The sequence below is a fragment of the Hyperolius riggenbachi genome, chromosome 10 (genome assembly GCF_040937935.1).
Source record: "Hyperolius riggenbachi isolate aHypRig1 chromosome 10, aHypRig1.pri, whole genome shotgun sequence".
Lineage (NCBI taxonomy): Eukaryota > Metazoa > Chordata > Amphibia > Anura > Hyperoliidae > Hyperolius > Hyperolius riggenbachi.
Window position 1 is genome coordinate 150,571,501 of NC_090655.1, and position 26,345 is coordinate 150,597,845.

General features: G+C 42.6%; 2 protein-coding genes across 4 annotated transcripts in view; one reads left to right on the forward strand and one right to left on the reverse strand.

The window, feature by feature from the left end:
- Positions 1–26,345, reverse strand: part of LOC137536564 (synaptotagmin-15-like) — a 147,945-nt gene that overhangs the window by 88,288 nt on the left and 33,312 nt on the right. The window contains exons 3-5 of the mRNA XM_068258809.1: positions 19,091–19,289; positions 14,374–14,516; positions 7,631–7,926 (exon numbers count right to left, since the gene is read on the reverse strand). Of these exons, the coding sequence (XP_068114910.1) occupies positions 7,631–7,926; positions 14,374–14,516; positions 19,091–19,289 (638 nt within the window). The remainder of the gene's footprint in view (positions 1–7,630; positions 7,927–14,373; positions 14,517–19,090; positions 19,290–26,345) is intronic.
- LOC137536563 (GRIN2-like protein) overlaps positions 1–26,345 on the forward strand; it is a 296,606-nt gene that overhangs the window by 21,888 nt on the left and 248,373 nt on the right. The window contains exon 1 of one of the 3 annotated variants that reach the window (XM_068258807.1): positions 23,297–23,370. The exons of the other annotated variants lie outside the window; for them this stretch is intronic. The gene's annotated coding sequence lies outside the window, so the exon portion shown is untranslated. Of the gene's footprint in view, positions 1–23,296; positions 23,371–26,345 lie in introns of those variants that run through there. 3 annotated transcript variants of the gene reach the window in all.

Consider the following 26,345-nt stretch of genomic DNA (forward strand, 5'->3'; position numbering starts at 1 on the left):
TAGCATATTATGCAAATCTGTTCTTAGCCTAAGGTCCTTGGGTGAAAATCTTCTTAAGATTAACAAGCATGGGGTCCAGCTAGGTTATGGAAATTGGAAGACATGGTAATATCCTCTGTAGTCACTCCTTTTCAAAACAACCACTCCTTATTTCCAGGTAATTCCAACCCCTAATAAGTTAAGTCGTATTCTCATCTATTCTGACCTAACTAAACTCATGGTTTAGATTACTTTGTGCAATCTAGCTTCATGCTACGGACTGTCATAGAGATGCTGTAGACATCTTCAGCCACTGCTGGCCAGGCTGATAATCCAGCTAATTGTCTGCTAGTTTCCACTAGTGCGGCGTGCGTCTCGCAGGCGAATCTTATGAGCCGTGCCATGCACGGCTATGGGATTCGCAGCCCCCGCCGCAAATTCTGCCAGGGGTTCTGGCCGAATCGCTCCCGCAAGCGATTCCACCGTGGCCCCGTCATCCCCTATGGCAGAGTTTCCCCGTGCGAATCATGTGCGGGGAAACTCTGCAGAATCGCCGCCGAAACCGCCCTAGTGGAAACGGGCCCTAACTGTTAAACTTATGCCAGCAGCTGTGTTTTCTGTAAATGTTTGTTTTCTGTTCAGTTTCTGTGTATCATTCTAATATCCTTTTCTAGATGGTATACTGTACCACCAGCCCACACAATTCCTTAGTAATAGACATGGGGGCAGGTATATAACCACACCCTAATGAACAGAATGTGCAGTGATGTACGTATTTGTCATAAGCTCAGAGATCAATATTCTAAGGTCACGGTGAACCATCTACTACAGAGTCTATCAATGGCTTACTGTAACTGGGCTGACATAGCGCATTACAAGTGACATTTTAGGTATTAAAATACTATTTAGAGAAGGGCTTTATGGGGAACTGGTTTTGTTTTTTTTGTTTTTTTGTTTTTTTGGGAACTGGTTTTTCAAGCCCAGTGTTTTGTATTTTCATACCCGCATTCTCCCATTGAGTTTATGTGCTTTATCGTTCTACTATCTACAATAATAAATATGCAAAACGTCTCAGATCCTGTCAAGGTTTTTACATTGGCCAATTGGGCATGGGCACAGATTGGGCACACAAAATCCCAGAAGGCAACATTCCATAGCAAATGGGAATCACAGCTCAAAACATCAAAGCTTTGTACACATGCAAGAGTGATCTTGGTCAGGGCTATATCATATGAGAATCTAAAAAGTGTACTAGTGTCCCCAGGGGCCACTTAAACCTCTGGCATACCAAACCCTAAAGCAATAGCAATGGTCGACCTCATTGTTTCCTTCCTTACCCCATGTGACAGAAGCCACTTCTTTGTGCACTATGCTGTTGTCCCTGCTCCTCACTCAATAGCAATTAAACACTTCACTCGGTTGTTGCTGAAGGATGTGTTTGTATGTACTGATAGATACCTGTTGTTCTAGGGATTATTATTGAAAGAGAATATGTAACTTACAACCAACTACAAGAACAGTGAAAAGTTGGCATAGACAGTGCATATTTTTTACTACCATTTCCTGGGGAACTATATTTGGCAATATAATTGCTCTGTTTATGCCTGTTAGCCCATAAACTAGCTATTGGCATGCATAGTTGGATGTTTAGGAATGACAGCCATACAATTGGCATTTTTAAAAGGGAAATAAATATGGCAGGCAGCCTCCATATCCTTCTTAGTTCAAGCATCCTTCAATTATTGGAAATTAAGCAAGGTCTATGTTTGTGAATTTTTAAGGCTCATCAATGTACAATAATCAGTTTTCACTATTATCATTTCAATACTTTCGCTTAATGTTCCCAAAGCAATACTTTTGAACAATACAGGTATATAAAAAGTGACAAGTGACACTACTACAACTTATAAGCATTGAACCTGCATTGCTAAAAACTTGAAATACAGCAGTCTTGGCAGCATTGTTTGGCATATTACATAAAGAAGTCTCTGTACCTTGTAAAGTATATGCAAATTATTAAAACCAGAACAAATGGAAACATCAGGAATAGAGTCAAATACATACATATGAACAAGTTGGCACATTGCCTGGCAGTGGAAACAAATATCTCGACAAACCTGTTAAACATACACAGGTTTCCTCATTTTTAAGATTTTTACCCTTAAGCATGTATTTTGGTAGTTATGCCTTCTGGAAAGCGAAAGTCATAACATAACTTTCATCCACTCGACTGATTGATTAAAACTGTGCAGCATTGTTCTGTTTACACTTCTGCTAAGGGTTAAACCCTGATTTTACTCTTCTCTGAACAGAACTCCACCAGCATGACACTCCCCTGCCCACTTCTCATCACAATGCTTGGCTTTATGACACATGAAAGCAGTGACAGCCAATCAACATTGCATTTTACACATACATCATCTCTACCTGATCTCCACTAGAGATATACATGATTAAAGAAATCAAAAATGCTAAACTAAATATAAAACTAAGCAGTAATAGCCAGTTTTGTTTTGTTTTTTACTTTTTTACAGTTTTAAAATTGCTATGTACTTTGCTATTTGGAGTGTTTATTTGAAGAATGTATCATTAAAGGGTATCTAAAGTGACAAGTGATATGGGGGTTGATTCACAAGACCCCAGTAAAACTGTGATGCGCACACAGCAATTTCACCAATGCTTACACCAGCAATGTAATTCGGGCATAAGTGCAACTCGCATTCTGTACACATCACGGGTGTTGCTAGTATAGCACATGTTATGTAAGTATTGTTGCTCACGTTATACTGTCAGCACGTGTATTGTGTACATGGCTTAAATTATGCTATGTGCACAATGCACTCTACATTTCTGTTGTAAACACCAGTAGAACTGCTGTGCGCAGTGTGCACACCGTAATTTTAACAGAGTTTTGTGAATCACCTTAATGATGAGACAAACATGTGTATTTACAATCCCAATCCTACCTACACAGAACTAGGCTGTAGCTAGTTTTCCTTTATTTCCACTGTAAGTGTTAGGAATTTTGTTATGTAAATGATACTTTCTCTGCGGTAGGACTTGAGTCAGACTGTAGTGTAACTTTCAATGATAAATAATTACATCCCATAAATCTCTTGCATGGCACAGAAACCCTTATAAGTGCAGGGAACAGATAAAAAGGTCAGTAGTTCAAGATTTGCGTAATCCTGCATCATCTATAATAATGCAGTTATTTGCATCTGATTGACCGTCCTTATTCAGGATTAGAACTATAGGTACAATTGTTTATCTCATCAGTTTATTTTGAATTGATACTTGCTTTATCTCTAGCAAGATACATGTCTTTATTCCCGCTGTAATCAGAAAGTCTTTCATAATCATCAAATGTGAGCATTATCTATATTGGTGATGTTGTAGTACGTTGGTGTATTTTAACTAAAAGACAATTATAATCTGACTGCCAAATCATTCCATGAACATACATGCTGGGTCGGCTGAGCTGTGGGCACGCATATTAATTGCTATGGAGGAGTAAATGAATAAATATCTGTTTCTTGTTATTACTAAGAAATGCATCACCCATGTTCCCTTCGTGTCATCTACAGCCTGGTAAGAATTCATAATTCAATTTCTAGGGACTGCATGCTGTGGGTGTTTTACATCATTAGAAACTTAATGCACAATACAGACATGGGTAACTCAATTAACTGTAAGTTTAATGAGGCAGAGTTCTCTTCTCTTATGTCTTAGTTTGTGCTTGTCAGGTGTGCTAGTCATCTGCACCTATTTACTGTATTGTATTCCAATGCATCATAGGTTGGCCCTTTTATAAATAAAAGTAAATGATAAGAATTATCATCATAATAAAAACTTCATATTTTCAATCAGCTAGAACCTGCCTGGTAGTGCAGCATAACACAAATTAAACAGTAGTTGTTTTCAGTACAGATATAGGCCCTTATTTAATTCACTTTTCCCTTAAGTTTTCTCCTGGGTGATATTTTCACACTTTATCATTCAATAAAATGCCCTTTGTCATCAGCAAGCAAGGAAATACTCGAAATAATTTTGACAGTACTTTCCACTTACTTTCTTGTACTTTTTCATTTGCAAGGTGCTGAAAAGTTAGTTTAACCACTTGAGGACCCACCCTTTACCCCCCCTTAAGGACCAGCGCTGTTTGATGGGATCTGTGCTTGGTGGGCTCTGCAGCCCCCAGCACAGATCAGCGGGCACGCAGAGCGATCAGATCGCCCCCCTTTTTTCCCCCCTATGGGGATGATGTGCAGGGGGGGTCTGATCGCTCCTGCTGGTGGCATGTTGCGGGGGGGGCACCTCAAAGCCCCCCTCCGCGGCGACATTCCTTCCCCCTCCCTCTCCTACCTGTCCCCCCAGTGATCCGGGCTGCACAGGACGCTATCCGTCCTGTGCACCCAGTGACAGGACGTCCTCTGTCACATGGCAGCGATCCCCGGCCGCTGATTGGCCGGGGATCGCAGATCTGCCTTACGGCGCTGCTGCGCAGCAGCGCCGTACAATGTAAACAAAGCGGATTATCTCCGCTTGTGTTTACATTTAGCCTGCGAGCCGCCATCGGCGGCCCGCAGGCTATTCACAGAGCCCCCCGCCGTGAATTGACAGGAAGCAGCCGCTCGCGCGAGCAGCTGCTTCCTGATTAATCAGCCTGCAGCTGGCGACGCAGTACTGCGTCGCTGGTCCTGCAGCTGCCACTTTGCCGATGCACGGTATAAGCGTGCGGTCGGCAAGTGGTTAAAGAGGAGATGAAAAAACATTTGAATTGGAAATAAGATCATGCATAGAAAAATTGATGCTTTTGAATTGTGGGTGTGGAGAAAGCTACTAAGAGTTCCCTGGACTGCTGAGGCAGGGAAAACACTTGTCTTTCAGTTTTCTGCGCGCGTTTTTCTGCATACTTTTTCTGCACACCAAGTGTGTTTCTATTCAGGAAAACGTGCACGTTTTTTCACAGCAGCTAATGTAATTGATAGAGAAAACTGACAAAATGTGCAGAAGCATCATGAAGAATGTAAGTTTTTTTTCTGTGTGGGAACAACATATTAAGTGTGAACTAGCCCATTGATTAACATGAGTTCTCAGTTTTTCTGTGTAGAAAACGCGCATGAAAACAGTCAAGTGTGTTCCCTGCCTCAAAGATCTTACAGTCAGTACTTAAAGAAATATGGCCAGGGTGTTCACTAGAATGGTTGCTACTACTATTAATACTCAATTACTTTAGTCACATAATGAGAAGACTGGATTCTTTGGTGAAATTCTTGAGGCTTGGAAAAATTGAGGGCCAAAGAAGAAGAGGACGGCAGAGGCTTAGAAGGATAGACAGTATATGTAAAGCTATGAACATGCCTATGTGACAGCTATGAACATGCCTATGTGACAGACAAATCTGATGTGCAAAAGTACATTTTGTCACAAAGTTTTGGAGTTAACTAAAGGAATGAGGAAGAGACCCTGTAGTGGATCACAGTATATGTATCTGATAGTAGGGCTGCACTCTTTCTTTCTACCTCAGCAAGTCTGGATGCTGTCTCAACTACTGATTTCCCACACAGGAAAACCATGCAACGGCTGGGCGGAGGCATGGCGAAGGGTGGGATACAGTAAAGAAAGGAAGGGAGTGTGTTCAGGTTTCTGATCCAGCACTTTCAGCTACGGTAAACACTGGAACTCATGAAAGCTCAGAAGAATCTTGTTTGGGGTAACAGTCTACACAGCTGAGTAGGCAGTTCACAGTCTTAAACAATACAAGAAACCTTGCGCTGCCTTACAGTCCACTAGTCAATGTCCACAGAAAAAACCTTGGTTCAGGCTTTGTTCTTGCAATCTTCACCTCTAATGTGCCTCATAAAAACAAAAAAAAATAGAGAGTTCATCGCATAGATTGTAATGCTGAACGAATCTGCCACCTTCTATGTCCCCGTGTGATGTGTTACAATTCACTGCCTTCTCGTGCTCCACCACTACTAGGGCCCACTCTCACCTTCTGTTATTGCTGTCCTGGCCCACAGACAGCTTAACCAGCATAAACACTCCAAATTCTCAGGCTCTCCGATTCCACAGCTCTTGCAATAAACCTCAGGCATATATAATAAAGATTAAAATTTGGTCATAGCGTAGACTGTTTGGAACACCTTCTGGGGGACCGCTACCGATACATGGCACCAAAACCTGCCAATGGCAACTACAGTGTCAGAGGTACAAGAAGGGGGTGGGGAACAGTTTGTTAATGATTACCAATATTCATAGTATCTATAGAAGTGATTATTATGAGCACAGGACCAATAGAGAGGTAATACTGTAGTTGAGAAAGGTCCCCCTCGGAGCCCCTCTGGCCCAAGGGCCCCGATGTGGTTGCAACCTCTGCACCCCCTATTGCTACGCCCCTGATTGTTTAACTTATATGAATGTGGATGTGATATTCATACCTGTGCGGCTGACCTGCAGTTGGGGATAATAGATGTATGTAAGGTGTGGAGAGCACCAAAAACCTGTACTAGGTAATAATCTGTTCCTATAGTACACAGTCTTCTTACCAACAGTTTATTGTCACCCAAGGTCTATGGGCTTTAAGGTAAACATGATATTCTGCCCTTTTGTGCCCACGATATATTAGCCTTTAACTTCCAACACATCTTAAAGGAATACTTAAGTCATCAAAAAAAAATGACTTCTACTCACCCGGGGCTCTCCTCAGCCCCCTGCAGTTGAACGGTGTCCTCGCCGTGTCCCTCCGATGCGCCTGGACTCGCCGGCGGGCACTTCCGGTTTGGCCGTCACCGGCCGACAGGCTGGGAACGCGGCTTGTTAGGGGCTGAGGAGAGCCCCGGGTGAGTAGAAGTCATTTTTTTTTATGACTTAAGTATTCCTTTAAGGCCCTGCACTATGCTTAATTGTAACCAGCCAGAGCCTCATCTCTTTTGCCTAACCCTACCCCTTTCTAACTGTTATCCCAACAGTCTTCAATTTAATTTTAAACCTAACTTTAGCTTTCTAGCATTCCAAACTTTGGAGACAGCAAAATAATTCATAAACTTGATTTCTCAATTTGACTAAAGGCTGATTCAGATAGGCTTCTGTGAGCGGCGTGTTTAACCAATGCTAAATGCTTTTTTTGCACCCGATCAGAAAAAGCGTTTGACATTGGTTACCATCATTCAATCATTGCATCACATTTTGCATCCCCTGGGGACACAGAACGGCAGAACACAGTATCTTAGGAATTTCGATTGCCCACAACGTTGGCGCAATTGATGGTAAATGCATTGAGATGAACGCTTGCCATTCATGTAAATGTGGGGCACATCTTAACCAGCCCTTAGCATTTACGTTTATGCACAGGGATCAAGGAAGTGTTAGAAACAGTGAGTGGTAGCAAACACTATAGATTCTTTACATTCAAAGATAGAACATAATTAATCTTGCAAAGTTTTTAAACTTGTCTGAACATTACTTCCCATAAAAACAGTCACCAATCAGTTACAAATATAATAACATAATAACAAATGACTGCCTAATTGGCCAAAAGGCTTGATCGGGAGTCAGCCACCCAATGTTTATAGGAACCTTTAGTAAGTTAGAACACTTAGCAATTCTCACAATATTATCAACTAATCATGATAATGTAAAAACATACCTGGAAAACAAAATTCTCATCAAACTGTGGGTTCAAGGTTTTGCGCTTTGTCTTGGATTGTAAGTAGCGCCTCTCATCAGGCAGAAGATGCATCTTCACAAATGGATTGCATGATTCTGAGCTAAAGCGGAGGTTCCTCACTTTTATAAGAGAAACCACCAGCCTCTCACTTTCATGTTCATATTCCACAGCAAACCAGATCCGACCAATGTTTCCTTCTGGAAAGTCTGTTTCTTCATTGTCATCAGGATATTTGTATAAAGCTGGGTTGATGGAACCCAACACATATGCTCCACCTTATAAATAAAGAACAGATTTTTTTAAGTTATATTTTTATTATGAAAATTGCGCAAAAGGTGGATCAGCGCAACACCAGGCCGCCTCCGAATGGCCTCCAATCAGAGATGCGCTGAGCCCCCCCAGGAACTACAAATGCACCTTGAACCCAAACAGAAGCTCTGCATATACACCAAAAGCATGGCTGTTAAGTGGGAGCAGCTGACCAAAAACGAATTAAATTAGTACATAGCAAGTACTGCTCATTTCCTTGCTATATTTTTATTATGAATTTAGCTTTCAAGTGTCAGCTGCATTATCGAACACCAATAATAAGGAGAAAATGATTCAACTAAAAGGGGTTCACTTTGAAAACATCTCCTCCATCTGCTTTATACTCCCCTATTTAGTGATCTTAATGGACTCTTCTTCACTAGTCTACTTTTTTAGGTATAAAATTGGGCCTGTGTTGATACACTCTTGACGATGTTTGTCAGTGCATAATCAAGTCAGACAGAGCACCAGGTACACACATTGCCCTGCTGTAATCCCAGTTTTCACCAGCAGAGGAAGGACAGTAGAAACTCACACTTACCACTAGTTAATGCATAATGTTTCATATTTTTATGCAGTTGTATGCAGCTAGAAAATGGTCAAATCAAATCCCACCTCATCTTTATTCTAACTTTGCACAAATAGTTAGCATAATTCTACATCAGCTCTGAATAATTTGCATCTTATTGACCATTCATACTTCCAGAAATGCTGTTTTTTTATTAAGAACACACACATTTACCTTAAAAATAACTACGTGGAGTTATACTGCATTGGGCACTCAGTACATTTAATATGTTTATTTTATACATTCTGGGTTTTATTTTATTTTTTTTTCAAATTTAAAAAAACAAACTTTAAACTTAAAAATAATCTAGTATTCCAAATCCAGTTATCTCTCCAACTAATTATTTAAGCCTGCTACACACATCCAATTTTGATTCTTATATGCACATTGTATTCAAAATCTATTGGCCCTCATACTACATGGTAAAATTTGCCAGTCATTGGTCAATCACAGTTGGATGCGTGTACCAAGCTTTATGCCTGGTAAACGCACTGCAATTTCCTGCCAGATTGATGGTTGAATGAATCATTTCCGACAGGTCTGATCCGATTTGCTGATCGATTTTCCAATCAATACAAAATCAATCAGAAAAACAATCGGTAATCAGATCGGACCTGACGAAAATTATCAAATTGACCTCCCTGTCATTTGTACCAGGCATCAGACAGATGTATTTAAGAACTTGGCAGAGAATCAATTGAGAAAGCTTCAGGGAAAAAATAATGCATAGGTGCAGACTGGGAGATGTTTCTTGCTGTTGACACTGGCAGTAGACGTAGTATGGTACTTCCAAATTGTTATTCAAACTCCTGACATAATACAGAACAAGAACACAATGTTTACACATTAGAAGCACTGGCATAACTACTAAGGATCTATGGGCCCTGGTGCAAGTTTTACATGCCCCCACCCCCCAAGCACTCTATACATAACAATTGATATGGCGCACCAAAACCTGCCAAGGACAACCACAGTGTCAGAGTTGCAAGAAGGGGATGGGGAACAGTGTGTTAATGATCACTACTATTCAAAGCATCTCTAGAAGTTTTTATTACAAGCATAGGACCAATAGAGAGCTAACACTGTGATAGTCGGATGGACCCTTCGGGGCACCTCTGGCCCAAGGGCCCCGATGCAGTGGCTACCTCTGCACCCCCTATTGCTACACCACTGATTAGAAGTAAAGCAAACATGCTTTTAAAAATGAATTGCACAGACTGATAAGACTATTGGACACTGTTAGTAATGCTTCATGTACAGTAGCTCTTATTAAAAATTATTTATTAAATTTGAAATGAATACAAAATATTGTTCCTATTTATTTTTAATTAGAATTGACAGTTTTTTATTCTGTTACTTTACTAAGATTCGCTTGCACTTCCTTTTGAGTTCATTAGGTTTAACTTGATAGTAAAGGTACATATACACATCCAATCTTGATTGACTAATTTTATTACTTCCATGTAGTATGACAACTTACCTACACAATCTGTCCAAAGTTCAGAATCTGTTGGCCCTCAAACTACATTGAAGTTATAAAATTGACCAATCAAGATTGGATGTGTGTACCAAGCTTAAGTAAGAAAAAGCTTCTGACAAATGTGAATAGCTAAGTGAAAACAATTATTTCATGGCAAGCATAAAAGTGATGTTAGTGGTCCAAACCAATATTTGGGTGTTTGATGTGAAGCAGGTAATTTGAGCGCATAAGACACTCAGGAAAAAAGAGCACCTCATTATTTACAATATAAATAGCGGCAAAAATGGTGCCCATTAGGAAATTTGGGCTCCCAGTGTTATGCAATTCTATTTTGGCAATGCAAGTTTTATCTCTGTGAAAAACAAACATTTTCCACAAGCCCACACAATTCTATTGCTATTGGGGGTCAGGTGAATTGCGGCATTGGACAGGACTCTTATGGAAACCTTGGCATTGAACATAGCGGCAAGCTCACACAACTCTATAGTTAATGTTGGACAGGTCTATTGCAGAATTGGACAGGACTCTTATGGAAACTTGGGTGCTGAACATAAGAGCAAGCCCATACAACTCTATTGCTAATGGGGGACTGGTCTAATGTGAAATTGGACAGGACTCTTATGGAAAGAAAAGTTTTCCACAAACCCACACCTTCCACAAAGCCACACCTTCAGAGGAAGATAGCAGACGCTATCGAAACATGTCAGGGCGACACGTGGCCACTTGCTCCTGATATCCTAGGGCCGCCTCTCTGCCTCAATGCCCGAGTGCCTGCCTGGTCTCCGCTACAGCAGACGCATATATTCCACGCAAGCTGGATACAGTACCATGCAGACGTTGATCTGTATGATGTGGTTCCGTTACCTGGACTGAGCAAATCAACAACTTCGGTGAGCAACACGATACAGCTACTTACATCTCCTCCTATTCATGGTGTTTACCCGCGATTTGGGAAATTACCCAGAGAGGTTTGACCTATAATGCTGTTCATCATCCTGTGCTTTTGCATAATATGGAACTCATGCTGACTTTAGCGCTGATGCTGTTCTGTTGCTGCACCTGCATCTATCATGCTATGCTGTACTGGCTCAAGAAAGTAATCTCTGCTGCTTTGGCTGCTCATGCTGTTTAACCTTCTCTACAAAACCTGCTGCATTGCTTGAACTGTTATATGTGAGTGCATCAATAGCTTTATTCATCCATCCATTGCTACATTCTTCCGATGGAAATTATTGATCTGCTTTATAGGACTGTTTATCTGTCCATTGAGATCTTGCTCTGCTGGAACTGTGGAGATTCATCATATGTGCAATATATGGTTTTGCTAATAAGGCCTTATCTATATTCAACCTTTGCTACATCAAGTGGTTGATTTCACACTCTGAGATCTCACCCTTATTGTATGTATGTATGTGTGGGGGCGATGCAGGTGGGTTGCAGGTGATGGGGGGTATGGGATACGGTCCTAGGGTTTAGTAAGCTTTTTAATGTTTGGAGTTTTTTGATAAAATAAAGTTCATATATTTTTAATACAATTATTGGTATTGTACATTATTGGTATGTACCCTCCTCCATTTTCTCTACCTTCCTACACTGTTAACCACTTGAGGACCCACCCTTTACCCCCCCCCCCCCCCTTACGGACCAGCGTTATTTTTTGTGATCTGTGCTGGGTGGGCTCTGCAGCCCCCAGCACAGATCATGTTTCATGCAGAGCGATCAGATCGCCCCCCCTTTTTTCCCCCCTATGGGGATGGTGTGCAGGGGGGGTCTGATTGCTCTGTTGGGCAGGCTTGTTGCGGGGGGGGCACCTCAAAGCCCCCCTCCGCGGCGAAATTCCCCCCTCCCTCTCCTACCTGCTCATCCCCGGTGATCGGGGCTGCACAGGACGCTATCCGTCCTGTGCAGCCAGTGACAGGCCGTCCCCTGTCACATGGCGGCAATCCCCGGCCGCTGATTGGCCGGGGATCGCCTATCTGCCTTACGGCGCTGCTGCGCAGCAGCGCCGTACAATGTAAACAAAGCGGATTATTTCCGCTTGTGTTTACATTTAGCCTGCGAGCCGCGATCGGCGGCCCGCAGGCTATTCACAGAGCCCCCCGCCGTGAATTGACAGGAAGCAGCCGCTCGCGCGAGCGGCTGCTTCCTGATTAATTAGCCTGCAGCCGGCGACGCAGAACTGCGTCGCTGGTCCTGCAGCTGCCACTTTGCCGACGCGCGGTATAAGCGTGCGGTCGCCAAGTGGTTAAATATGTTTTCCACAAACCCACACAACTTTATTGATAATGAGTGGCAGATCTATTGCGGCATTAGCAGTTTCTTATGAAAACTTGGGCGTTGAACATAACAGTAAGCTAACACTAATGGGGGACTGGTCTAATGCATTTTTATCTTAACAATCAAACCTATTTAAAGCGGAACTGTAAAGTTATTTTAGACACATAGTTTCACTTACCGTATATCCTCAGCTATAAGTCGAGAAATTTAGGACTGACTCACAGTGTAAAAGTGGGGGGGTCGACTTGTACTTGAGACAGTCCTAAATTTACCAACTTATAGCTGGGGTCCAGCGCCTCTTTCTCTTAATTATGCTATTCTAAACTGCCCCCCTCTCTGGCTCTCCCTCCCTCCTGCCTCCACCTACTAATAATTATGGCCAGTTTCCCTAACAAACCTCCCCTCCCTTCCCAGCCGCTGTGGTGCCTCCCTGTCTCTCTAGCTCTGAGTGCCCGCTGCCCTCTCCCTACGGATCCCCACCTCTCTCTCCCTGTTACGTGAATGCAGTGTAAGCCGGGCTGACATACATTACCTAATCCCCCGCTGCGCGCTGTGTCCTCTGATCTCCACTTCGCTGATGCCGGTAAGTGTACTATAGCGTCTCTCCCGCTTCCGGTACCATGTGACTCCCGATGTCACATGGTACAGGAAGCGGGAGAGACTCTATAGTACGCTTAACAGCATCAGCGAAGAGGAGATCAGAGGACACAGCGCGCAGCGGGGGATTAGGTAATGTATGTCAGCCCGGCTTACACTGCATTCACGTAACAGGGAGAGAGAGGCGGGGATCCGTAGGGAGAGGGCAGCGGGCACTCAGAGCTAGAGAGACAGGGAGGCACCACAGCGGCTGGGAAGGGAGGGGAGGTTTGAGGGGAAACTCTGCCCTAGGAATGTATGCCTGCTGTGCAGCAATGTGCACTCTGCATACAGGGCACTTGGGGTGGGGGAGAGAGAGAGGGGTCTATAGGTGGGCAAATTAAGGAATCACAAGGCACACAGAAGGGAGGACACAGCTGCAGCCATACAGGGCACAGGGGTTCAATGTTGGGCAGGTGCTGGCTGCAACTGGGGAGTTAGCTAATAACCTCTCCTAGTTTCCGAGTGCAGACATTACTTCTGGTCTTCAAGTGTAGAACCAGTAACCCTCCTAGTCCCCACCTGCAGCTATCAACTTTCGTGGGCCGACTTATACTTGAAACATTGAAAAATACCAGCTTAAGCGGGTCAAATTTTGGGGTCGACTTATACACGAGGTCGACTTGTATCCGAGTATATACGGTACCTGGGGCTTCCCTAAGCCCCCAGCAGCCGCCCTGTCCTGCGCCGGTCCTGCCCGAGCCGCCGTTCTTCGCCGCCAGCTCCGTTCCGTACCATAGACTTCTAAGTCGACGCCAGCACAGCCCTGCCACACGTATCTTTTCATCGCGTCCCTGCTATTGCAGAGGGGAACGCGATGAAAAGATACGCGTGACAGGGCTGCGCTGGCGTCGACTTAGAAGTCTACGGCACGGAACGGAGCTGGCGGCAGGAGAACAGCGGCTCGGACAGGACCGGCGCGGGACAGGGCGGTTGCTGGGGGCTTAGGGAAGCCCCAGGTAACTGAAACTATGTGTCTAAAATAACTTTACAGTTTCGCTTTAAGCCCCAAGCAAGCAAGAAAGTTATTTAAAACAGAAGATGAAAAATAATCTTCAAGGAGGAAAAGTGAACTGAATCGGGCCCTTTCTATTCCAGGGTACCCACTAATGACACAATCTTGATTGTACAACTTTCCCACTTTTATATAATATGACGGACAGCGTCGGACTGGGAGTTGCAAAAGCTGAGGAAATCCACCTGCTGGCCAAGCAGTAGAAACCCTGTGTTATCACTCCCAATAGAAACATGTAGCAAGTCTTCACTGTGAGCAGCAACACATGATTACTGCTGCTTGGCCAGTAAGTGTATTTCCTCAGCTTTACTGCATCCCAGTCTGACACTGATGACGGACTACCTAAAGTATCCATTCAAAGTATATTCACTCAGTTCACCCTTCTCCTATGTATCATTTGTGGGCACCTTAATGCTTACAAAAGTAAATAAACATACCCAAAGAACAGAAGGATGATCGGGGGACAAAATCTGGTGCCATGTATGGCTCACTGTCTTCCTGTATACGTTCTCCATTCTGTAACCCAACCCAGTCTCGTCCATGGAACTTGGGTGGCACAATGAAGGGTACACTTTTCGTTCTGAAGTCAACAGAAAAAGATATGAAGATCAACATCAAAACATCAAGCATGGATTTGTCAAAGTGACAATCATCATGGTAGTTTGAAGAAATAAAAATGAGCAGTGCCTCAAAAGAGACGATGGTGAAAGAAAAGGTGTGCTGAAAGACAAGGAATTCTCATTAACAGGGACAACCTAGTCACTCTGATCACAGTAGGATGTATAGATAGAAAGGGTTTTTCCAGTGAGGGAGTATGCAATAGTACCAAGCAAGAAGCAGGTAATTTGGGTGCATTGCATGGCTAGAAACTTGGGTGCCACCATAGACTGTAATGTAATTTGCAGTTATGGCTGCGCCAACTGTACAATTTGACTATTGTCGGAGGGGAGTAAGTAATGGCACATGTAGTTCAACTACTATGTACCAAAACTCCAAATAGCAGTGGAGGTCTGTAAGCTGAGTCAGGGTCTTAGTTACTATGTAGATAAAGTCTGAATATTGGCAGAGGGGTTCAGTAACCAGAGCAGATGCAGCATGGGGGTAAGTAACTATCAGGGGCGTATCTGGGTAATATAACACCTATGGCAAACACTAAAATTGCGCCCCCCCCCCCAGCTCCCATTCCCTTTCTTGCGTATGTGTGTTATAACTGCCTGTGTTTTTTGGCTCGGGATATTGCTGAAGTTACTTTTTTGGAAACATATCTCCTTATTCCCTCTCTATCCTCTTTTCAAACACTAGGCCAAGCATGCCCTACATACATTAATTAAGTAGCCACATTACCCACATAACAGAATTAATATGATCTGAGTGATGGGGAGGCATGGCGGTGTAGCACAGGAGCAGGCATGGGAGCAAAGTACAGGGGAAGGCGTGGGGGCGCAGCACAGGAGCAGGCATAGGGGCACAGCACAAGAGCAGGCATTGGAGCACAGTACAGGAGCAGGCATAGTGCTGCAGCACAGGAGCAGGTATGGCACCCCTGATGCTGTGGCGCCCATGGCACAACCCATGCCTGCACCCCTTTAAATACGTCTCTGGTAATTATGTAGCTGAACCCCACATCAGTGATAGTTTACTGTTAGGCATACGTGGGGGGGGGGGGGGGGGGGGGGGAGGGGGTAGTGTTAGGTTTAGGTAAGCAGAGCTAGTGTTACGCGTACATAGTGGAGGGTTAGTGTGAGATATAGTTTAAGGAAGGCGATAATTAAAGATATTGTATTATCAGCATTGCCAGTCGCCCACATTTCCTGATACGATTTTTGAATGGATGCCCACGGATACTGTATGCATTTGCAATGGGTGTTATGATTTGATGAGGCCAAAAGCCTTCTTTACTCCAACAGGGTTGACCATAGAGTATGTTAAGAATCACAATTACCTGGTCTGCAAATTTAATTTCAGCTAGGGACATCTTCTAGTCTCTGCACTATAATTTTCTTTGCTGTTATGTTTCATGGTTGAAGTGTCATCACATGATATAAAAGTGTCTGTGAGAATGAATTGTCATGGCAGAAGAGAAGTCTCACCAGAGCAGGTCATCAATGCTGCTGTAAAATAACTTAAGAAAGCAAAATGGGAGCTCAAGGTGTCATTTATGGGGAATGGTGTCATTTATGGGGAAGAGAGCTCACTACAATAGTGAAATATGATGTGGTGGGCTTAATTAAATGGGTTCACAAGAAATGAGGGAACATAAATGGAGGTAGAATAAACTGGGGGTGCATGAAATGGAGGGCACAATCATGTAATCTGCCAATAACAAAACTTCTTAAGATGGAATGTGCATTTTTGGGCAAAATGACAGTTGCATAGGCACCAGACATCATGAGAAAGGTAGCATCCTGCTACTCTCAATCAGGAAGTACTAAGGTTCTCTGGACCCAAAACGAATGCTGAAGAACATTATTACAGTCAATATAAAGTCAATTTTTATAGTGATTTAACAGGGGAGATATCTTGCTTAACAGTTCAATTCTTCAAATAAGGATTACATGACACATGAAGTGAAAGGGTTATGGAGGCTACGATATTTATTTCCTAAGCAATATCATTTGCCTGGCAGTTCTGCTGATATCACTGGCTTCAGTAGTGTCTGAATCACACACCTGAAACAAGCATGCAGCTAATCCAGTGAAACTTCAGTCAGAAACTGCTGATCTGCAAGCTTGTTCCGGGGCTATGGCTAAAAGTATTAGAGAAAGACGATCAGCAGGTCAGCCAGGCAATTTGCATTGTTTAAAAAGAAATAAATGTGTCGTCCTCCATATTCCTCTCACTTCAGGTGTACTTTAAGTGCCTTACGTTTTTGTGTTTGCACTCACTGGCACTGCTGAAATATGCTTCTTTTTATTCTCCTCTTCTGCAGACACAGCTAAACTGCTCAGCAAGACTAATCAAGTATAAAAACCAGAATGCCTGGCATTGGCTGCAGGCCAAACGGAACTAATATGATTTTACTGTAATGTTGTACTAATGGCATCTCTGTATTTGGATTGAAGAGGTTACACTTTAATAGATACAATAAGAAATAAGATTCTTGCTTACACTTATAACATTGGTATGGTTATTGGTTTTGCAAATAGCTTCTTTTAAAGCTACACTTTGCTGTTAGTAATTCCATTTAAAAAGTAGCACATTTTTTACAATATTTTATTAAATGATTGAATCCGTGTTTGCCCATTACAAAATCTTGCTTCATCCCTGACTTACATTCCTACATTTATCACTGGTGCTGGCATCTTTAATGCTGGCAAGGTATACTGCTGTTATTTTCCTACCCTGTCTGTTGAGGGGAATCAGTTGATCTCTTTGAGTGCTCTGGAGAAGAAGGGCAAATTACATAATTGCTATGGCAGAACATCACTGAGGGGTGCGGGACTACATACTAATATCCTGCTACATATAGAAATAAGAAGGCATACATAAAAAAAGGAACCTGGAAAAAAGGGCACAGAGGATTGCCGCTAGTAGAATATCGCTACAATTATCGATATTCTGCTGAATTCCGATGATGATTACTGATATTTTACTAAATGCTCCTTCCATACAAAACCCACCAATGATGGTGCCTAACCCTATGTTCTTAGTGCCTAACCCTAAGAACCCCCCCCCCCCCGTGCCTAAACCTCAAAACCATCTCGGGGGACCTAACCGCAACAAACACCCCCCCCCCCCCCACCGTGGGCCTAACCACTGTGGTGCCTAACTCTACCCCCCAACCTTAATTAACCCTCTGCCGCTAAGCCTCAATATGTGGCTAGGGAGGTAAACTTTGGCGCCAGGAGCACCGGCTATGCATGCCGCAATTTTGATTTCTGCAAGCTCCTTTACTATGTTTGCTACTAATCAGGCGCCTCCCAGTACCGAAATGTAACTCCCAAGCTATGATTTGCAGCAAAGAAGGTACATTTCAGTGCTGGGAGGCAAGAAGGCAAATCACAGCTTTTACAATAGGTGCCTATGGCAGTGCTGTTTTATCCAAAAGGTCTCCTGCACCCTTTTTTCCTCTCTCCATAAGAAGTGCTTCTGCAGCTGAAACCAGGGTAACTAAAGAAAAAATGGGTATCCTAAATAGTTAAGTGTGATCTTCTATGTGTCATTAAAGTGTTCCTTTAAGGATTACAAACAATAGATCTAAAGTACCTTCCGGTGCTTATAAAATAAAATAATACCTAAAAAAAGAAAATGACATTTTTGCAAAATAGAAAAATGAAATGCAAACTAAAAATCCTGTACTGTAAGCCATTTATTAATTGAGCTACCGAGGTTCATTAGATCACTAGTTGAAACAATCAATAGTGATCAAATCGGCCATAAATAACCTTTAGGGAGAGAGAGATGTTATGGAAGGCAAGGTGCACATCTGTGATCCTACATATATTCAATAAGTGATTGGGTCATTCAACAACAAATGTCTGTAGACAGCATAAAAGCATAGTCAAGACGACTTTTACATAAAAAAAGACACAGATTATGAAACTCCTAGAGTACACACTAGTAAGCTAGTAATTTTCACCACTGCACCATCCTCTTGTGTGATATTCCACCATCATAGTTCTCTCCTATACAATCCTTTACCATCATGAATACTACAGCTAGAATAGTCTGTCCACCTCACTACACCTTATCTGCAGATCTTCCTTGCATAGCTCTAACGCGCTAAAATTTCAACTCAAATTCAGATTCCTATGTTTTGACTTTAAATTACCTCATGGTTCCACATTTCTCGCCTCATACAAGAATACATCTCTAACTTGCAAATAAACTCTTCCAGTGATCTACCGATTTCTCCCTCTATAATAACCTCTTCCCAAAACTTTTCTAGGTCTGCACCCAATCTCTGGAGCTCCACTCCACCACCTGCTAGATTTACTGCAAAGCCACTTTTAAAAAAAAAATTCTACCCATTTTCTCTCTGTCCTAACAAGTCATTATTATTATTAAATAACCACATTTCATTTTCTCCTACATATTCCATCCTATATTACCCACCTTTTAGAAAGTAGGTTGGGCAGGAGGTCCTCTTCTAATAATGCTTCAAAGTCTGTACTAGCTTGTAATTAATACAGATACATGTATATTGTTTCTTACCCACAGTCCTTGCCATATGATGGAGACAGCCCTTTCTCAACACCAGTAACTTCAGTGTGTATTGGTGATGCTGCATTAAGCAGTTCTTGATATGAAGGGCCAATACACCTTTTCTTCCATAAGAAATAGACTCCAATGCCGATCAAGAACAACAGCAGTACTCCTCCTACAACTCCTCCAGCGACTGCTGCCACCTGTTCTAAATGGCAAAAAAAAAAAAAACATAAAATAAAACAAAAATCATTTAATAGAATAAAATGCATGTTTTTCTTTGTTAAAGGGACCCTGAGCAGTCATTAAAAATTGAATTGTCACTTACCTGGAGCTTCCTCTAGCCCACCGTAGGCCACGAGGTCCCCCGGCATCCTCCTTGCTCTTCTCCCGGTCCCGGCTGGTGGCTCTGTTGTTGTACGACTTCAGCCTGAAGTCGTTAGGGCTGCTTCCCACTTTGCCTATACGCGTCATCACGCCGGCGTGAGAGGCCTGTGCATGTGCAGTTCTCTAATATTGAACTGCGCATGCGTAGGACTCTCGCGCCGGCCGGAGTATCATGACGGGTATGAGCAAAGTGGGAAGCAGCCCTGCTGACGACTTCAGGCCGAAGTCGTACGATAACGGAGCCACCAGCCGGGACCGGGAAAGGAGCCAGGAGTGCGCTGGGGAACCCTGCGGCCTACAGTGGACTGGAGGAAGCCCCAGGTAAGTCACAATTTCATTTTTAATGACTGCCCAGGGTCCCTTTAAAAGCAGGATTATATTGGTAAAGTTGCTTTTATGCTTCAGAATATAAAGTACTGCATAACTATATTCAAACAATTTAATAAAGTAGTCTCTGCATTATTAAAAAATATAGAAAAAGAATGATCTGTGCTCACTCTCACACCAGTCTGAGCCAATGGACAATTTATTGGGTGAATATGGAAAGTATGAAGCACAACAAAATTCTTTGCCAAAATAAATAAATAAAAAAACAATGTACGCTTTAAAGTTAAAGCTTACATATCAGGTTATTAGAGCTTTTATATACCACCTCTGATTTCCTGTAGTACAAAAGTTTACTTCCAATTAGTATTTAGCCTTTTAATTGTTTAACTTCAGTAATACATGGGAATGCATAAATTGGTGATTGAAGTGCATGTGTACTGTGGGGTTCAGCTGCCCAACAGCTGGGAGTCAACTGCTGCTTAGGTGCTGTATATGCAATAGAGATGGCCCACACTGTTTGCCGGCGAGCAGTATTCTGCGAACATCCGCTGTTTGCATTCGTGGCGAACAGCAAACATTTGGCGTGTTCGATTAGCCCCTATCCATCATCATTGAGCTAAACTTTGACCCCTTACCTCACAGTCAGCAGACACATGGCAACCAATCAGCTAGCACCCCTTCCTATACCCCCCCCCCCCCATCAAAAACCAGTTGCGGTGGCTATATTGGATTAATTCTCTGTTGGCTGCTGACTGTTAGTGAGAGCAGGGTCAGACTTGCTGCAGATAGGTAGGGAAAGCATAAACTAGGCCTGTGTCCTTGTTCCTCACTAGCAGTGAAAGAACCCCAAACAGTACTTTTGAGAGCTAGCACAATGGTCTCCTGTGGTTTCTTTTGTGTGTGACACTCCACAGCCCACTGACCAGGGCCAGGCCGAGGCATAGGCTGGAGAGGCTCCAGCCTCAGGGCGCAGTGTAGGAGGGGGCGCACAATTCATTCAGCTGTCATTCCTAATTGCGTATGAAGCAGAAAGAAATAAGAAAAGGGGATACATAGCAGTGACCGCAAGCCAGATAACTAGATATTAAGGTGTTGGGGAGGTTGTGAGCCCTGTGGCCCTCTTAGTCTAATAGCAATCAGTGTGTGACAGCTGGGATGGGAGGGATGGAGGGGCGCACTTTGGTGTCTCAGCCTTGGGTGCTGGAGGATCTTGTCCCTGCTCTGCCACTGACACCCAGAGCTGTGTGCACACTACTGCTTTTGCCTCATTGAGTCGCAGGCACAGAACCACTCATTTCACTGTATTCTGATAATACTATTGCATTTCTCTGTGTGAGACACTCCACAGCCCACTGACACCCAGAGCTGTGCATAATGTGATTTCTGCCCTTTAGGGGTTAAAACCCAACTTTGTGTCAACTCCGTAATTTTTGGTGGGACTTTTGGCATGGATCCCCCTCTGGCATGCCACTGTCCAGGTGTTAGACCCCTTGAAACAACTTTTTCATCACCTTTGTGGCCAAAAACAATCTTTGTAGGTTTTAAAATGTGCCTGCCCATTTAAGTCTATGGCAGTTTGCCAGATTTGCCTGTTTGCAAACGTTTTTTTGAGGTTTGTGTTCGCAAATGGAAAATTCTATGTTTGCGACATCTCTAATATGCAACTAAATTGGGTTGGGCTGTATAAAGAATGGCCTACACAGACCATTTGTGATTGGCTATCATACTTGCAGTTCAAATCCACCAAATGCAATATTTTAGGAGCAACTGCTACCTACCTAAATGTACTAATGTTAGTGCAGTGTTTTGTAATGGCACCCAGAAAGGCCTACACAAACAAGCTGTCAGCCGCCTGTATGAACTGGGCTATAGGATAGTCTTTTACAAGCTTCTCACAATATGTTTGCTTGAAATTTTACTCAAATGTTCTACTTTAAATGGTGTAAAACAGAAAAGTGTGTGGGCTTCCTTGCTTTGACAAGCCTTTCAGCTCAGTTCACAAATCATTCATGGGATTCAGGTCTGAATTCTTGTGAAAGCCAAGTCAGTACTTTCACTTTATGGTCTTAAAACTCTGCCTTAACCCTGAATGATCTTTCTTTAAAATTAAATTAAAGGTATCCATCGGTTCTGCTGGACTTTTACTTACTGACTGTGTCATTCCTGAGATAGTTCTCTGCACTGCTTATTTTACACCAATACAAACAGAACTATCTCAGTGAGGATTAGGGCCTGATTCAGTAACAAGACTAAAATCAATCAGCATTCAGCAATGCTAAGGATGCTAGGGTGAATATTAATTTGTCCAAGCATTAACATAATGCTAACATGCCTGTTGGACTCAAAGCACTTGAGAGCTGCAAGAGCTGCAACTCTTGATAGGCCACTCTGCAGTGTTACTGAGTCTTGCCTAAGGGCTCCTTACTAAATAGATACTGGATTCAGCCAGGATTCAAACCCCAGACCAGACAAGGGAATTTAGGTGTTGTGGTATGTGTAATGTGACTGCATAGTATGCCCGCATTGAGTTATTAACATGATATTTAGTAAACATGAGTGTTCCGAAGCAGAATTCCAAGCACAGCGGACCACGGTAGGGGGGTTAACTCTGTGCGCTGCCCTCCACGATGCATTCTAGATCTCAAGACTTTCTCATTTAGAACCAAAAGGAGGAAGTAGCTGGAATGCACCATGGGCAGCGCACAGGCTGCGTCAAGGGTGAATTAACCAACCCCCAGCCCCCCTCCCTCGGTCTCCCTTGTGAGATGACAAGCTTTCCTCTCTCACTGTCTTCGGTGATGGTGAGAGTAGAGCCAGTCTGACTGATAAGATTTATTACAGCAGAAACATTTCTGAATAGATTGGAGTGCTTGCACTGGAGGGTAAGGTTCCAGGCTTTTTGGTAGACCTTTGACATTTGGCATTGTCTTTGGGGTTCATTGGGCAGCTTTTTATGCAAACAATGTCTGAATAACCTTATGAAGATTGTTTGTTTCTAATGACTTTAATTTATGATGTGTATGGCTCTTAAAAATTACTTCAGAAAACAGCTGTGTTGTGCCAATAAATGGTCTCATTGATATTCTTTCTGATTTCGGACAACAAGGTGATAATAATTTGAGTAGTTAATGCACAGGGTTTTCCAAGCATCTGTGCAAAGTGCTGACAGTACAACCAAGATGGCCCTGCCCATGCATACATAACAGCAGATGTGGAAACCTAGCGTTGGTTCAGATGGATGGCTGTTGGTGTCAATGCACCTTGTTTAGCGCCAGGATTCACTTTGTCCTGCATTGAGATTGATGGTTTTATAGTCAGAATAGTTGATATTATTTACTAGATGTTGAAAAAAGTTATATGCAATGATTTCATTTTAAGATTTTTTCAACTCTGTAAACCATTACATTTTGTAACCAGTAATCTCTACAGCGATCAAAGTCTATGTAAAAATGAACATCAATGAAACCTGTTCAGACCAATTTATGTTATTTTGCTTCAGAACTGGTACTTTCATGTGTCCCATCATCAAAGGAGAAAGCCTTAGAACTTCATGCTTGGCATGGTTTGTGTATCACGTAGGTACCTAATAAACAATTTGTAGCCCTTTAAGCAAATAACAGTTTACTAAGTAGAAAAATGCATATCTTGAACTTTAAGGACTGTTAGCATTTTCATCCTTGTTGAACCTGTTAAGTTCACTGCAGAAGTGGATGAATTATAGTCTAATTTAATAACTTTCTTCAAAGCTGGAATTAGCCTGCTCTGTGCATGGCTGATAAACAAAGATAATTTTAATACATCATTGGGAGGGAGACAAACGCCAAAAAAGTGGTAGCAGGAAAAAAGGGCGCCGGCTGAGGGTGGACAAAAAGGGCCCCGCCATAGACCTTAATGCAATTATCATTAATACGCGAAAAAAGCAGGTTAGGGTTAGCCACCACCAGAGGGTAGTTAGGGTTAGGCACCACCAGGGGAGTGGTTAGTTTTAGGCACCACCAGTGGAGCGTTCTGTGTGAGAGTAGGGTTGGGTTAAGCTGTATTGTGGAATTACGTAATGATTTTTAACATTAATATCTTTTTGTTATTATTTCCCGTCTGTTTTAACAACGGTATTTATTGTTAACCAAGTTTGACAACAATGTTTATTGTTATCAGATTTCGTTATCCACCGGAGCCATTTCATATCATGATCAAAAATAGGTTAAAAGGTAAGGAGAGCTTAACTCAAGAAGAGGACTATAGTCAAGATGCAAAAATAATTTAATAGCTACAGGTGCTTCAAGCTAGTCTATCCTAACCTTTAGACACTGTTTTACTGACCTGAGAAAGTAGGCGGATACCCACAAAATTCGTTTTTTTTTATTTTGATTATAGTCCTTTTTTTTGAAGTAAGTTTAACCTGTTTTAATTATTTTATACTTTTTTGGGGGTATCCTCCCTCACAGTAATATACTTTTTAACTCCTAAGGGAGTTGTGTACAGTTTATGTACAAAACGGAGACGGCACACAAATGGCTTCAGTAGAAAAACTGTATTAAAGCATGTAGAGGCACACACGACATGTTTCGGGCGGAGCCCTTCCTCAGGTGTCACACCTGAGGAAGTGTGTGCTTCTACATGCTTTAATACAGTTTTTCTACTGAAGCCATTTGTGTGCCGTCTCCGTTTTGTACATTGACTACGGCTGTGCAGGGGTGGTGTACCTGCAGGAGGTGGGCACCGGCACGGAGGTCTGTTTATCGGACTTGGAAAGGTGTGTGACGGGAGAACATTTGAAAGTTGTGTACAGTTTGGGCAACCATCTGTTTTTAATTTTTCCCATCCATTACTTTTTTCTACTCTTTTATTTGCATTATTTGATAAACTAAACTAGAGGGCTCACAGTACTCTCTTGGTTGTTGTTTTTTTACCCTGTAAACACGACAGGAATTCCAAGTTCCCACCAAAAGTAATTTCAAGTTTCAGCAGTTAAACACTGTGCTTTGTTAGTGGCAAGAATTAGGCTTGCATCAGAGGAGTTCTCAACTTTATGTTTAGTTAGAAGCCCATTTAGTGGGAAGGTTTTTTAAACTATGTTTTCTTATCCATTTTTCTCTAAATATTGCAGATAATAAATATATTATGGCAGCTATAGCTGCAATTAACATTGCTGTCTATGCAGCGCACATTACAGCCACAACTAAACTATCATAATAAAAAAGAAGCTTCAGTTCAATTTGAATGATCATTTTAGCAGCTTTCTCACACAGAGGGAGTTCATATGGAAGAAAATGAAGTATTCTAATAGTGTATTTACAAACCTTTTTTACCTCCTAAATCCCTTTCTAAACATGGAACTAGAAACGTAGGACCATTTATTTTTATTCATAGCAAGAAAGAAGTATGCATTCATTCAAAACAACAATATTTAGTGAGAGTAGCATGTCCCCTGTTGATTTCTGGGAAGCAGTAGCATAGCAATAGGGGATGCAGAGGTAGCGTACTGTACCGGGGCCCCTGGACCATCTTATTAGCATTTTATTGGTGCTATACTGGTAATAAACAGTGATGCTCAGATGCGCCCAATTCCGGATTCAAGTGGTTTCGATCACTGCTTCACCCACTTCCGGTTGACCGTGATCGTGATTACGGATAGAATCACGGATTACGGATAATTTTGAATTCGAATGCAGTTTCCAGTTGGAATCTCGCATTACATCCGTAATCACAAGTCGGTACCCGTGATTAATTTTATAGTGAATAGCAAAGTCCCCGTATGGGCTAGAAACACCAAATTTGCTGTGTATGTTAAGAAGCACAGTGTGAACAAAAGAAATTAAGAGAATGTTATAGTTTTTGACATAATTGATTTTAAAGTTCTCATCCTGAGTGTGGGAAATATTTCAGCAGCCACCGACTTTAGCGGTTAATACCAATGGGGAGCCTTATAGCTAAAATTTAAAGATGCTTTAGTTCTAGCTATACAGAGTACAGCTAGAGCTGTGTGGCGAGCGGTGGTGTGTGGTGGCAGGTGAGTGGAGATCTTCAATCAACGTAATGAAGCTCGCAAGATTAGAGGATATTGGTGTGGGACTTTTCCGAGGATATTGGCGTGGGAACATTTTATTAAAGGTACAGGTAACAATTTCTGGTCAATTAAGACAAATAAAATAATGTTCTTGTTGTTGCATTTTTATTTCACTCAACCCTTTGTGGGCACTATGTACCTATTTCTCCTGGGAGGGGGATGGGCATCTGGGGGTCCAATTCTTAAAGGAACCTCCCAGATGACACAGCGAACCCCCCTCAAGGCGTCGTAGGCCCCCGCCTCCTTCTTGGGAACCTGAGGTGGGGAAGAGTGCCTTGTGCATGGATTGTCCGCCCCTCTCCCCGGGAGCCCCCTCCCATACCATGGACCATGCGGACTGGTATAGCTCAGGGTGCGAAGCCCCACTCGGCCGAGGCTCCGGATTCAGGCTATCCCAGCCGGCTTGGAGGACAAGAGGTTTAAGAGTCTCGGTAGGGGGGGACCCCATTTAATTTTTTTATTTTATTTCCCACACTCTGAACA